Consider the following 13,882-nt stretch of genomic DNA (forward strand, 5'->3'; position numbering starts at 1 on the left):
CTTCCCACGGTTGAAGCTCGTCTCAGTGGAGAAATAAAATCAAGCTCACCCTTCAGAAAAATATCGATAAATTTGCCTCCAAACTTGACCGCAACTGAATGGATGGCAACCTGCAAAACAAACAAGTATTTAATCATGTGCTTTATGAGAGTCCCACAAATTAGTAAAGTGCTTTGGGCCTAACAAATGAAGTAGAATGGGCAACGCAAAAAACTTCATTGAAGCTTATTCAAGCTTCACCAATGTTCCCCTCTGAAAAGACACTGTTCAAGGGCAAACAGCAGACCCAGCCAACCATACATATGAAGGCTTATGGTAAAGGAAAAAGGGGTATGTGACCATAAAGCATGATCCCAAGATTCCAAATGTTGAATAAAAGCTTCCCTCATGCCCAAAGCAAGAAGCCTGCACTGAAGTTCCCTTTCCGCTTCTACACTTGGTATTCGTCTTTCTTCTGGGCTGACACCTTCCACGTCATTCACAAATCTACTATGAGCTTAGAGTCTTGTTCTTTGGCCTGCAAAGTGATGGGAAGCATATGTTCTATTATTTTCAGGCTTCCCTATTGTATGTCAATTTCAAGATTGTGACTGTCTCCCCTCTCGGGAGACGGTTCTTCAGAGTGCAGTTCGAGTCTATAGATGAAGCGGTCTTAGCACAAAGCCCTGTGGACTTTCATTTTTCTATAAGGTTTCTCGCCAGCTGGACACAAGGAATGGATCTCAATGGACTTGATGGTGGAATCACACTTATAGCTAGATTTCCAGGTAATATGCCCCACATGTAAATGAAATTGGGAGATGTATGGGCTTTGTGGTTGGCAATGTTGTGAGTCCTAAAGATGAGGATCACACAATCTCCATTAGGATGGTTCTTTACCCATTCTTAGCAAAGAATTCTCCGCAATTCATTTCTCTCCTGACTATCCATGAGGGAGAAATCTTTCAAGAGTATTCTTTATTGATCTTCTTGGCCACTGCTTTATTTATGGCAAGAAGGGACATGTTGCTACAGTTTGTACCCGTCGGAGGATATTTCTTGATCAGAGGCAGCACGCTTCAGAACAAGAGGCACTTCATGCAAATGGGGGGTTGAAAGGCGTTAGTGTTGTAGTAGTGAGATGCCCACCTCCCGCGCCCACTACGGCCACCACAAGCTTGTCTGTGAGCGTAGTTGTTCAGACTTTGAGCGAGGGCCTGTTCTGCTTGTGGCACCTGCTGCAGCCCTAGTCACCCTAGTCAGCGAGCTGGACAGAGTGTGTGTGTAGTGTGTGAGAGAGAGAGAGATTGACGAAGGGAACCCTGTCCTACATGAGTGCGCGCTTGAGCCTCTTCAGCACTGCCCTTTGGGCTCTGCGCGTTCTGTCAACGCCCCTCCTGCCTTGTGCGTTCTGCCCCTGCACCTCTAGGAGCTCTTTGCCTCTGCGCAGTTTGATTCCAGGCCTTTGTTCAGCGTGCGTTTTGTCTAGGGATGTGTGTGTGTGTGTGTGTGTGTGTGTGTGTGTGTGTGTGTGTGCGCGCGCGTGCGAGTTCTGCCCTGCGCGTCCCTTGCGCCCTGCTGCCCTATTGTGGCTCGCGCTGTACAGTTGGGCAACGCGCTGTCTTTGGAGCTTTTGCGTGAGTGTGTGTCTATGTCGTGTGTGTATGCGCAGTTAGCCTCGATTCAAAGTACAGCCACGGTACAGCTCGTGTGTTGCTGTTGGTGTGTCGGTGAAAGTTTCTGTACAGCCAGCCTGCATGTATGTGTGTCTATGTCGTGTGCATGTACGTGTACGCTCGTGGGGGATTTGGGGGTGTGGTGAATCCTTTGTCCACTCGTCTGTCGCGCGACTCTGTTTTGCACAACCTCTACCTTGTGCAGGCCCTTCACAGCGCGCCGGGGGTTGAAGTTTGATTTCGCCTGCACGCGGTCCTTCCGTCGTCTTGGCTGAGAGAGAGAGGCGTGAGTGTTTCTGTACAGCTAGCCGGTGTGTGTGTGTCTGTTTGTGTCTATAGCAATCATATATCAAAAACCTCCCAAAAAAAAGAGTGGGTGTGTGTGTGTGAGCTTCACTTGGATTCGAAACTGATCAGTGTATATATAAGCGTCGGAAAGCCATGGAAACCTCGGCGATGGATGCTTTGAGTCTTATCAAAGAATGTTTGCATGAGGACTTCGAGGATGCACGTCAAGCCTGGGAAGGACCCGCTCCTGTCATGGAAGTGCGCATTCCTACACAGGAACTTATGGATCATGTTGCTCAATATGCACTTAACGTGTGATTCTTTTTTTCCCGAGTAGAATGCCTACGGCTCAGGGTGTAGGCCAATGGGTTGATTTCCTACTCCAACGGCAAGCAGTCCGAGGGGTTTACTTTGGCGCGCGAGGGTTCTACGAAGTCTTGCTGGCCGACATGGATGCTCGGCATGCTCTACTTGAAATGTCTCCTCTTTCCTTCAATACGCAGATGACTCATGTGCTGCCCTGGGCTCTTACCAAGGACTATCAAAGTCTCATTCCTCACAAGTGTCCCGTCTGGGTTGAGGTGGTCGAGTTTCCTCGCACTTGGCGTCATTTTCTTCCTTTGTTGGCTGCTCAGCTAGGCAAAGTCATTTGCCCTCCTAAGCTGGACGCAAACACAAACTGTTTTTGTATTCTATGGGACACGGATATCCCCACACCAGCAGGTATTTCGATCGATTATGGGGATGCAGTGGTTGGAAAGCGTCCATTTAAGCTTAAATGGGACAAGTTTGCAAATTCTTGCTTTCGCTGCGGCAAATTTGATCATATGCAGTCCGAATGTCCAAAACCAAATCTGCAACCACCTCCTTCAGCCGTCCCTGCTCCTCATCCTCGCTCGCCTCCAAAATCTTCTATTGAGGTTCAAACTAAAGGAGTTTCAACCTCCTCCCCAACAGCTGGGGCGATTAAAGGCAAGGGGAAACAATTACAATTGTCTGCACTTTCTGCTTCTCCAAATATTAAAGACAAAGAAAAAGAACAAGTTTCGATCTCTCAAACTTGGATGATGCCCAAGAAACCCGACAGAGCTGCTATAGCTCGTGTTCCGGCATCTTCTCGTAATTATGTGCCTCCTTTCAAGAATAATGCTCAGAAAAAACTCCCTTGTAATGACAACACTTCTTTGGCTGAAGCTTGGGACAAGGTGGTTCGCTCTTACAAGGAAGTTGTTACAGGCGAAGCTTCTTCATTGCAAGGTGCATTTACTTTCAATCATCCAGGTCCAAGTCTTGACCCACCTTCTCAGGCACCTACAACTGGGGAGGATGTGTCGATGGGCACTGGTACTTGAGTTTTCTCCCCCCTTTCTTTTCCTGTTTCCTCGCCCACTGTATATACCATATAGAATGCATAGTTCTTTGAATTGCATCTCCTATAATGTGCGTGGGTTATGCAATCACGACAAGTGGTGGCTTACCTGGCACTATCTACATACATGTAAAGCAGACATTGTGGTTCTTCAAGAGCATAACCAGCACCAATTTGCAGGACAGACTTCTTACTTTGCGGGCTACTAGATAGCTTATGCAGGATCAGCTGGCCATTCTGGAGTGCTTATGCTTGTTCGACATGAACTCTTCTCAACCTTGGTTTTTAATGACCCGGCTGGGAGATGGATGGTCATCCAATGTATTGTTAACGGGGAAGTTTTCGAATCTGGAGGATTATATACATACACAGCTTTTGCAGATAGGGCACGGTTGTGGAGTGCTATCTCTTCTTATTGTTGGCGTTCCAATGCCTTTCTCTGCGGGGATTTTAATAATGCACCAAACCTTGCGGATAATACTACTGACCATTCTCACATGCTTAATATGGAACAGCAATCATGGAACCAATTAATGTCGACCTGTAATGGGCTTGATTTGTGGCCCTTGTTGCATGTGACTGATCCAGGATTCACTTTTCAGCATAATGCTCAATCTATGTATCACGCTTGGCTGGATCGCTGGCATCTTTTTCACATGCAACAGTATGATGACTTTGTATGCGAGATGAGGATTGATTATGCTATGTGTCTCTCGGATCATTTTTGCGTATGCTTGAAACTTCGTTTTGGCTCTTTTGATGTTGATGATCGCCTAACCAAGAAGATACTTTTGCATGTCAATAATGCTTATCTCAAGCATGAGCCTTTTCGCGCTATGATTGTGAATATTATCCCGCCTTTGCTCTCCCAGATGTATGTTGATATGGACATAGCTTGGTTCCGCTTTGTTATCCGTGTTCAATCGGTTATACAGGATTATGGCAGGGATTATTTGTCAATTAAGGAAACAGGTTAATCAGCCAAAGGATGCTTGTAGCCAATTAATGCACTTGGCTAATCATTCTTCTCTTACTGAGGCTCAAATGACTGAGTTCGTTTCTACTTGTGCTATGTTAAGGCACAATGATGAGAGGAAATTGGCCAATGGTAGACTCGAGCTCGTCAACAGGCTTTTGCATATAAAGGATGTGCTTATAAACAATTCTTTCAGCATTTGCATCACTCGAGGCAATCTCAAGCTATATGGAGAGTTAAATTACCGTCAAGGGAGTGGACCTCCACTTTCCGAGAGCTAGCACTAGCCCTACACTCTCATTATGGCAAGATTTTTGAGGCCCCTTCTTTTTCCACGAGAGAAGCTCGCCAAGCGCGTCACATGTTTCTATCGCATGTTACTTCCATTCTTTCGATGCGGCAGGCTCAAGACTTGGAAGTTGTTTTCACTGAGTCGGAATTGTATGCCAGCTTGCTTGATTTGGGTCGATGGAGAGCTCTTGGTTGGGATGGTCTCTCTGTGGAATTTTTCTTGTCTTTCTGGGATTATTTAAAGTTGCCTCTATTGTTCATGATGAATACAGCTTGGGAACAACAGGAATTGCCCTCCTGTTGGAAAGAAGGTTTGCTCAAGCTGATACCTAAGCATGCATTGTGTGAAGAATTCTCACATTGGCAGCCTATTACACTCATGCCTGTGGTATATAAATTAATGGAAAAAATGCTTGCTAACCGACTCAAGTGATTTCTGCATGAAGGCTTGCATCAATCTCAATACGGCTTCATTCCGCGACGTCAAATTACTGATAACCTCGCGAATGTCATCATTGGTATGGAATATGCAAAATATACTCGAGATGTCTTAGTCATCCAGGTCAACATTGAAAAGGCATTTGATACTGTTCTTTGGGGTTACATTGCGGATACCATGCGACATTTGGGTTTTGGGCCTAGGCTATCCCGTGTCGTGCTTTTCTTGTATGCACACAATACTTCTGCAGGCTTGCTGGATGGTTCTCACTGAATCTTGGCCTTTGGGACGGTCGGTAAGGCAAGGTTTCCCTCTGAGTGCTTTGCTTTATGCGATCGCTACTCATCCCTTGTTTATGTATTTGGATTCCTTGACTTCCACTAGTAGGCTACATGGCCTGACTTTACCTTTAGGTCGGCAATTTGTTGGTCAGGCTTATGCGGATGACTCTTTGTTCATGCCTCGTAATAACTATGATGATGTACAACAGATTATGCATACTCTTCACTTGTTTGGATTGGCAGTAGGTCTCAAAGTTAACTTTTTGCAAATCCAAGCTATTGCCTCTGAAAAAGTGTGACTGGCATAAGATATTGTGGCCTGGGGAGATTGTTCCTCCACATGTTCTGGTTTGCCATTTGGATTATCCGCTGGGTTGGAATGTATTGGCTATGCAGAAACTGGATTGGGTGCTCCAACGTCTACATTCCAAGTTGAATTATTGGAAATTGTCGACGTGGCCACTTCATGTGCGTCTCAAGATTATCCAATGCATCCTTGTGGCTTATGTGGAGTTTTACTTGCCTTTGTTATCCTGGCCTCGGTTGCGCTTGCAGTCCCTATGTCCAATATTTTAGAGCATTTTTGGCGAACCTCGTCTAGCAAGAGGGGCCATTGGCTTCTATCTATGGACAAGCTGTGTTCTCCCAAGCGGCTTGGAGGGGTTAAATATTTTGGACTTGAGACATCATCTTCTGGCTCGGGAAGCTATGTTGTTGTCAGTTTCGATGGAGCAACAGCAACCCTGGGCTCTCATGGTCACACATTTGTGTGCGCACATTGTCACCCCTTCTTTTGGTCATTGGAAACCGACTTATTGGGATGTTTTTGGGAAGCTTGAAGGACACATTCCTGGATGTCCCTTTACTTCTTCTCTAATTGTTGATTGGAAGGTTGTCACTTCATATTTGGCTTGGGATGGTCGACAATCCTCTGGGGGTAACTCTCTTCGCTTGGAGAGTCTGCATTGGAGCAGGGTTTTTGCTTCAACTTTGGTTCAACGGTCTCCTCGCCAAGCATATTTTCCTTCCCAAACAGGAATATCTCAGGTGCATCAGGTGGTTGATGACTCGGGTTATGTTCTTTCTTTCGTTGATGCCGTCTCCCGCTCTCGGTTGGGCCTTCACTATTCTCCTCTCTGGCAAGAGATTCAAGGATGCTTGTTGCTCATTCACCCATTTCTCCTCTAGATGTGGACTCTCGCCTCTCTGATTGGAATCTGGCTACTACTAGATTGGACTGCATCTCAGCTGCCAATGTCTATGCCATCCTTCAATCTGATGTATGGATTGTGCATCACGGTAATCAGCTGTGGTCGCTTTTTGAGTCATCCTTGTGGTGGCAACACACATTGTCTCGCATTTGGCAGAGTCATCTGCCTTTGAAGGAACGTGTTTTCTTGTGGCGGTGCTTGGTGGGAGCTCTACTTGTTGGCAATGTGTTGCATGCTCGGCATATTGCGCCTTCTCGTTGCCCCAGATGCCTTGAAGTTGAGGAGACCGTGCCACACATACTGTGGTGTTGTCGTCACTCCAGAGCCTTCATTCGGCAAGCGTCGATTGCTCTTCGGCTGCGTTTTCCTTCCGGCTCTTTTCACAGACGATTTTGGCTTTTTGGGGTACTTCGGTCACCGCAATCACAGTTTGCGATGTTCTTCACCTAGGTCAGATTTTGGACTATGTGGGCCACATGGCACCATAGGAACTCCTTAATGTTCCAGGGCACTTTTGTTGACCCCTTTCCCTATTTCAAATTATCTCTTGGTCAAGCGCTGCATTTTGCCTAAGATGTTGGAGACATCACTCTTGATGCCTACAGGATTTACTTTGACTGTTTCTAGCCTTCAGAGCCTCATAGTGCTCCGTGTTTTGTATCCCTTTCTCTTCGTGGGTTTTCCTCACTTTGAGGTTTCCCACTTGTAAATTAATCAAAGCAGATTTACAAAAAAAAAAGTGTGTGTGTGTGCACGTGCGTGGGGGGGGGGGGGGGGGGGGGGGGTATGTGTGTGTGTGTGTGTGTGTGTGTGTGTGAGAGAGAGAGAGAGAGAGAGGTGTGGGATTGGAAATTTGACGCGCTCTGCATTTGAAGCCTCTGCCGAAGGTTTCCCTGCGTGCCCTGTCTGGCTGTGAGCTCCACGCTAGTGACCTCCAACGCGAACTGCGTCTCTGCATGGATTGTGCCCTGCGTGGCCTGTGTAATTGCAGGACCTACAGCAACCAGCTCATTGGTCTGTCAACACCTGCCCTGTACAGTTTCCGTCTATTGTTGCTGGTTTGCTTCAGAGTGTGTGTGTGAGAGACAGTGTGTGTGTGTGTTGAGGAGAGCAGTTCAGGTTTGGCGCTTATTGTAGCACAGACAGTGTTCGATTATCACTTTGCTTAGATGCAGTTCCTATTCAGTAAATAGACTTGCGTACAGAGAACTTTTTCGGATCTTGTAGTGTACAAAATTTGTTTTTTTGGCTTCCAGTAGTTAGTAACATTGAGCTCTCAGTGCATGTCCAATTCAGCTGTGCCCTTTATTAGCTCATACAAACGCAGAAAACAGATGGCACCTAAGTCTTCAGAAATGGGTGAAATCCGAGCTTGTTTGTCAGAAGATTTTGAAGGTGCTCGAAATGCTTGGGAGGGGCAGGAACCCACTACTGAAGTGCTCATTCCTGTTCAAGCTTTGATGGACCGAGTGTTGCAATATGCTTTAAATGCAATTATTATGTTCTTCCCGGGCAAGATGCCTATTGCACAAGATGTGGGTCAATGGGTAGACTTTCTTCTTAAACGCTAGGCGGTTCGAGGTGTTTACTTCGGTGCCAAAGGATTCTATGAAGATTTGTTGGCAAACACTGATGCACGTAATATGTTGCTTGAGTTGTCTCCGTTGTTCTTTGGTACTCAGGTGACACATGTATTGCCGTGGGCCCTTACCAAGGACTATCAAAGTCTAATCCGTTATAAGTGCTCGGTATGGGTGGAAATTCTCGATTTCCCACGCACTTGGCGTCATTATGCTTGCCTCACGTTTGGGGAAAGTAATTCGTCCTCCTAAGCTTGATGCCAATACAAATCGCTTTTGTGTGCTTTAGGATATGGATGTTCCCACCTCTGAAGGTATTACTGTCAATTCGGGAGACCCACTCATTGGGAAACGCCCTTTTAAGCTCAGATGGGGAAAATTTGCAAATTCATGCTTTCGCTGTGGAAAATTTGGACACATGCAATTTGAATGTTTTGAGCCTATTTTGCAACCCCCTCCTTCAGTTGTTCCTCAGCTTGTGGTTTCTACTGAGAGGGAAGTCCCTCATCCCAGATCTTCCGCTGCTGCGTTGCCTGACGTTTTATCTGTGGATAAAGGCAAGGTCAAACCTCTTGTTTCCCCCAATCCTTCAAGTAAAGAAAAGTCTGTGTCTACTCCTGAAACCAAAAACAAGGGAAAAAAGGTGGACTCGACAAAGGGATCTCCTTGGGTGACTCCCCAAGAAAACTATTCAAATGCGTTCGCAACTCTCCTCTCGTAATTATGTACCTCCTAAAGTGAAATCTCCGAGGCAAAAACCTCTTCCCTGTAATGATAATCGCACTCTTGCGGATGCATGGAATAAGGTGGTGCACTCTTACAGAGATGACGTGGTTCATGGTACTTCTCAATCACTTGCAGGCCTTGTTGCCCCTGAGACAGGCATGCAGAATATTGTGGTTGAGTCACGGGCTGCTGATGTTGATGTGCTTATGGGCACGTCAACTTAGTCCCTTCCTTACTTTGCCTCTGTACATATGTCTTCAATGCATAGTTGTGTTAAATGCATTTCATATAATGTGCGTGGGTTATGTAACCCTGACAAATGGAGATTAACTTGGCACTATGTACATACATGTATGGCAGACATTGTGGTTTTGCAAGAGCATAATCAGCATGAATATGTTGGGCAATGCTCGTACTTTGCAGGATACTGGATAGCATATGCTGGTTTGTCGGCTTTTTCGAGTGTTTTGATTATGGTTAGGCATGAGTTGCAACCAATTCTGGCGTATAATGATCCAGAGGGTCGTTGATGATGGTCCAATGTACGATCAATGGTCACATTTATAAATTTGGTGGTGTCTATGCGTATACAGCCTTGGGACAACGAGCTACTTTGTGGCATGAGATATCTTCTTATCCATGGCTTTCCAATGCCCTGCTTTGTGGTGATTTTAACAATGCACCCGCTTTGTCGGATAATACCACAAGACATTCCCACATGTTGAGCATAGAATTGTTGGCCTGGACAAATCTTGTTGCATGCACACAAAGGTTGGACTTGTGGACCCTCTTGCATCCTAATGTTTCGGGGTACACATTTCAACATAATGCCTTTTCTACATATCGTGCAAGATTAGATCGGTGGTATGTCCTCGGCATGCAACAATTTGATGAGTTTGTATGCAAAATGCGCATATACCATTCTTTGCTTTTATCTGATCATACTCCTGTTGTGAAGCTGTTGCGCTATGGACAAGTACACTCTGATCAGCCTCTTTCTAAGAAACGCCTGCTGCACATCAACAATACTTATCTTTTGCATGACGCATTCCGCGAGATGATTTATGATGTTATTCCCCCCTTGGTTGCTCAAATGTATCTTGATCCTGATGTTGCTTGGTTCGCTTTGTTATACTAGTGCAAAGTGTAATTCAAGACTATGGTAAGTAGTACATGTTTCAATTACGCGGCGATGTTGAGGAGGCCAAACATATGTATCAACAGCTCCAACTCTTAGCTGACACACGTTCATTGTCAGAAAGTGAATTGACAGCCCTTTGTCAGGCCCGAGTGAGTTTGCAGCATAATGATAAACAAAAATTGGTTAAATGGCAGACTCGTGCTCGCCATCGAGCTTCTGTGGACAAGGGATGTGCCTCGAAACAGTTTTTTAAGCACTTGCATCATTCAAGGGCTTCTCAAACTATTAAGTGGGTTCTGTTCCGACTTGGAGCCTGGACAACTTCAAGGCGTGAGCTTGAGGATGCCATGGTGTCACATTTTAGGAATGTTTTCGCCGCCCCCCCGCGGCATCTGCTGAAGTTATTAATGCACGCCAACTTTTGTTATCTACAGTGCATTCAATTGTCCTGCCTCATGATGCTTTGGCCTTGGAGGCGGATTTTACTAAAAATGAATTTCACACGGCATTGCTTGCTCTTGGCAGATGGCGTTCACCTGGTTGGGATGGGCTCACTGTGGAATTTTTTATGTCCTTTTGGGAGCCTCTGGAAGAACCTTTGCTTTACATGATGAACATTGCATGGGCGAAGCAGTGTTTGCCGATGTCTTGAAAAGAGGGTTTGCTGAAGTTATTCCCCAAACAAGCGCTTTGTGAGCAGTTCTCGCATTGGCGGCCAATAACCCTTATGTCGGTTATTTATAAAAACTTGGCTAAAATCATTGTGAACCGTATCAAGGAACCTCTTATGGCTGGTATCCATTCGGCGCAATATGGCTTTATTCCTCGTCACTAGATTTTGGATAATTTGGCTAATGTATTGATTAGAATGGAATATGCAAAGTATACCCAGCAGGATGTCCTTGTGATGCAGGTAGACAGTGAAAAGGCTTTTGATATGGTACTCTGGGATTTCATTGTTGTCGCAAACTGGTGACGTAGCATACACACACTACCCAGGCATGGATAGTCCCCACGGGAAAAACCCCTACAAAAAATGATGACATGGCAGACACTAACATGGCAGGCCTATCCGGAAATCACAGCGCAAAACCCGAAAGTTTTGTATTGGTATACAGCAGTTTGACATAGCTTTCTCAGGAGGGCATTATGCAGAGCACTCCAAGATTTGGAGGGTTGCCTCTTCCTTTAAGGGGAATGCTCTAACTTGGTGGTCCACGCTTCTATAAAATAAGACAACGCCAGTCAAATGGCTGAAATTCAAAAGGCTTTTTATTTCTCCTTGGCTGACTCGAGAGTATGAACGCGACATACGAACTGCTTGGAACCATCTTTGGATGACCAAGAAGGATACAATGGACGCTTATTGCGAGAGACTCTGGAGCTCTTTTCTACCCGCCTCTTCATTTAAGAAGATCTCGTTCAAAGAACAAATTGAGCGGTTTATCTTGGGTCTTCCTACAGAGATCCGAGATCACTGCTTAGAACAAAAGTCAGCTTCCATTCAGGATTTGATGAGTCATGCAAAACGGGGTTTTGCCATTCACTCGGGCAATTTGACCTACCCCACAGATGAAATCATGAAGCAAAGGGCCGAACAGACTTCGACAAATTAAAGTAGAAAGAGGAAGAGCAACCCAAAAAAGAAAGAAAACATGCCCAAACTCACTCCTCAAGAGAGAGCTCTCTACATCAAGGAGGGGAACTGCTTTGGATGTGGGGAAACTCGGCATATCTCTGCGAAGTGCCCCAAAAAGGCACAGAAAGAACAGAATGACAAGGACGATGAGAGGCCTGAGAGTTTGAGAGCACCTGAGAAACGTGGACTAAAAGGCAAGATGAAAACAAGACTAGTTCCAGATTGCGTGGGTTTTGATCCCAGCACAATGGACGAGAGTACAGAACTTTGCCGAGCTTGGGGCAAAGTAAAAGACCAAGAAGCCCTGATCTTCTTTGATGGAGGAGCCAAGGCCAACTTCATTTCACCTAAATTGGCGGCGTGGCTCGAGATCACTCCCGATCGGATGGGACCACTTACAGACGCACTTCTAGCTGCACCTGGCAGGGACGTAGCCATTACACCTGTCATTGGCAAACATCGGTTGCATTGTCAGGGGTATTTGGGACATGAGGAAGAATAGGACAAATATGTCTAGCCTTGATAAAGAACGCCAAGATTTCTCCACACTCATGCCAATTGCTTCTCAGAGGGTCGCGCCGGGAGATATCTACAAGACAGCCTTTTGGACGACTTTTGGGTTGTTTGAGTTTTTGGTGATGCCTTTTGGCCTAACCAATGCTCCTGTGACATTTAACCGGATGATGGACAGGTTGTTTTGAGAGTACAAACTATTTGTTGGCACTTTCTGTGACATCATTGTTTTCTCCAAGGATGAGGCAGAACATAGAGAATATCTGCTTCAGGTCTTTCAGGCATTACGAGATCACAAGTTAGTGATTAATGCAAAGAAAAGTGAATTTTTCTTACCAGAGATACACTTTTTGGGACACCTTGTCTCAGCAAACGGGAGTGCAGATGGACCCGGCCAAGATAGAGACTATCCGTGATTGGCCCGATTTGAAGAATGTCCATGAAGTTTGAAGCTTCTTGGGCTTGTGTTTGTACTACAAACGGTTCATTAGAAAGTTTGCAGAGGTTGCTTCCCCTTTGCATATCTTGACACAGAAAGGAGTCCCTTTCTCCTGGGGACCCACAGAGGTGACTGCCTTTCAGACTTTGAAAGAGAAATTGACTACGGGACCAGTTTTAACTTTGTCGGACTTGCAGAAGTCATTTGAAGTATATTGTGATGCTTGTGGTTGTAGTCTCGGTGCGGTCTTAATGCAAGAAGGCCATGTCATTGCTTATGAGAGCAGATTGTTCTCAAGGCCGGAATTGACAACACAGATTTATGAGAAAGAGCTTTTGGCGGTTATCCATGTTCTTACTCGGTGGCGACACTACCTACTTGGAGCGGATTTCACTGTCTTTACAGACCATCAGAGTTTACGCTACTTCTTGTCACAGAAGCAGCTATCAAAAAAGCAGATGCGGTGGGCGAACATCTTGTCACAGTTCCATTTCCAGATTGTCCATGTGCAGGGACAGAAGAATTTGGTGGCAGATGCTTTGTCTTGGAAGCCATTGGTTCTGGCTATTTCGACGATACATCATAGGAGCTTCGAGGATATGGTCGATCAATATGCCACATACATGGATTTTGCAGACATTTTCACATGGATACGGGATGGGGAGATAGTAGGGGATATTCCATTCGGGATAGCTACTTGATGAGGAAAACCATGTTGTGCGTTACACAGTCGTTGAGGGAAAAGGTTATGACTGAATGCCACTGTCCAGCTTTTACGGGTCCTCGCGGCATTGCTACCACCTTGAAAGGGGTAGAGAGATACTTCTTTTGGCCAAGACTCAAGAAGGATGTGGACGAGTTTGTGCGCAGTTGCTTGGTATGTCAAAAGGTCAAGTTTGACAGGCATAAAGCACAGGGATTGTTACAGCCTTTGCCCATACCCACCCGCACCTGGGAAAGTATTGCAATGGATTTCATTTTTGAGCTCCCGAGAACACAGAGTGGTGACGATGGTATCTGGACTGTTATTGACAGATTTAGCAAGCAGACTCATTTCATTCCAGTGAAGAAAACAGTCAAGCCGGATCACTTAGCGAGATTGTTTGTGGCCCAGATCTTCAGATTACATGGCATGCTCGAGATGATTGTCTCCGACAGGGACCCCAGATTCACGAGTTTGTTTTGGAAGGCTATTTGGGAGAACATTGGCACGAGGTAGCAGTTCTCGTCATCTTTCCACCTGCAGACTGACGAGCAATCTGAGATTGTCAATTCAGTGGTACTAGATTTGTTGAAGTCTTACATCACGGATCAGAAGACTCAATGGGAAAAGT

General features: G+C 45.6%; 1 protein-coding gene across 1 annotated transcript in view; it reads right to left on the reverse strand.

Annotated features, from left to right (window-relative positions):
- LOC147438875 (fanconi anemia group D2 protein) overlaps positions 1 to 13,882 on the reverse strand; it is a 100,690-nt gene that overhangs the window by 1,356 nt on the left and 85,452 nt on the right. The window contains exon 27 of the mRNA XM_086484836.1: positions 50 to 110. Coding sequence (XP_086340962.1) covers positions 50 to 110 — 61 coding nt within the window. The remainder of the gene's footprint in view (positions 1 to 49; positions 111 to 13,882) is intronic.

The sequence above is a fragment of the Adiantum capillus-veneris genome, chromosome 16 (genome assembly GCF_014529385.1).
Source record: "Adiantum capillus-veneris isolate H3 chromosome 16, ASM1452938v2, whole genome shotgun sequence".
Classification (NCBI taxonomy): Eukaryota; Viridiplantae; Streptophyta; class Polypodiopsida; order Polypodiales; family Pteridaceae; genus Adiantum; species Adiantum capillus-veneris.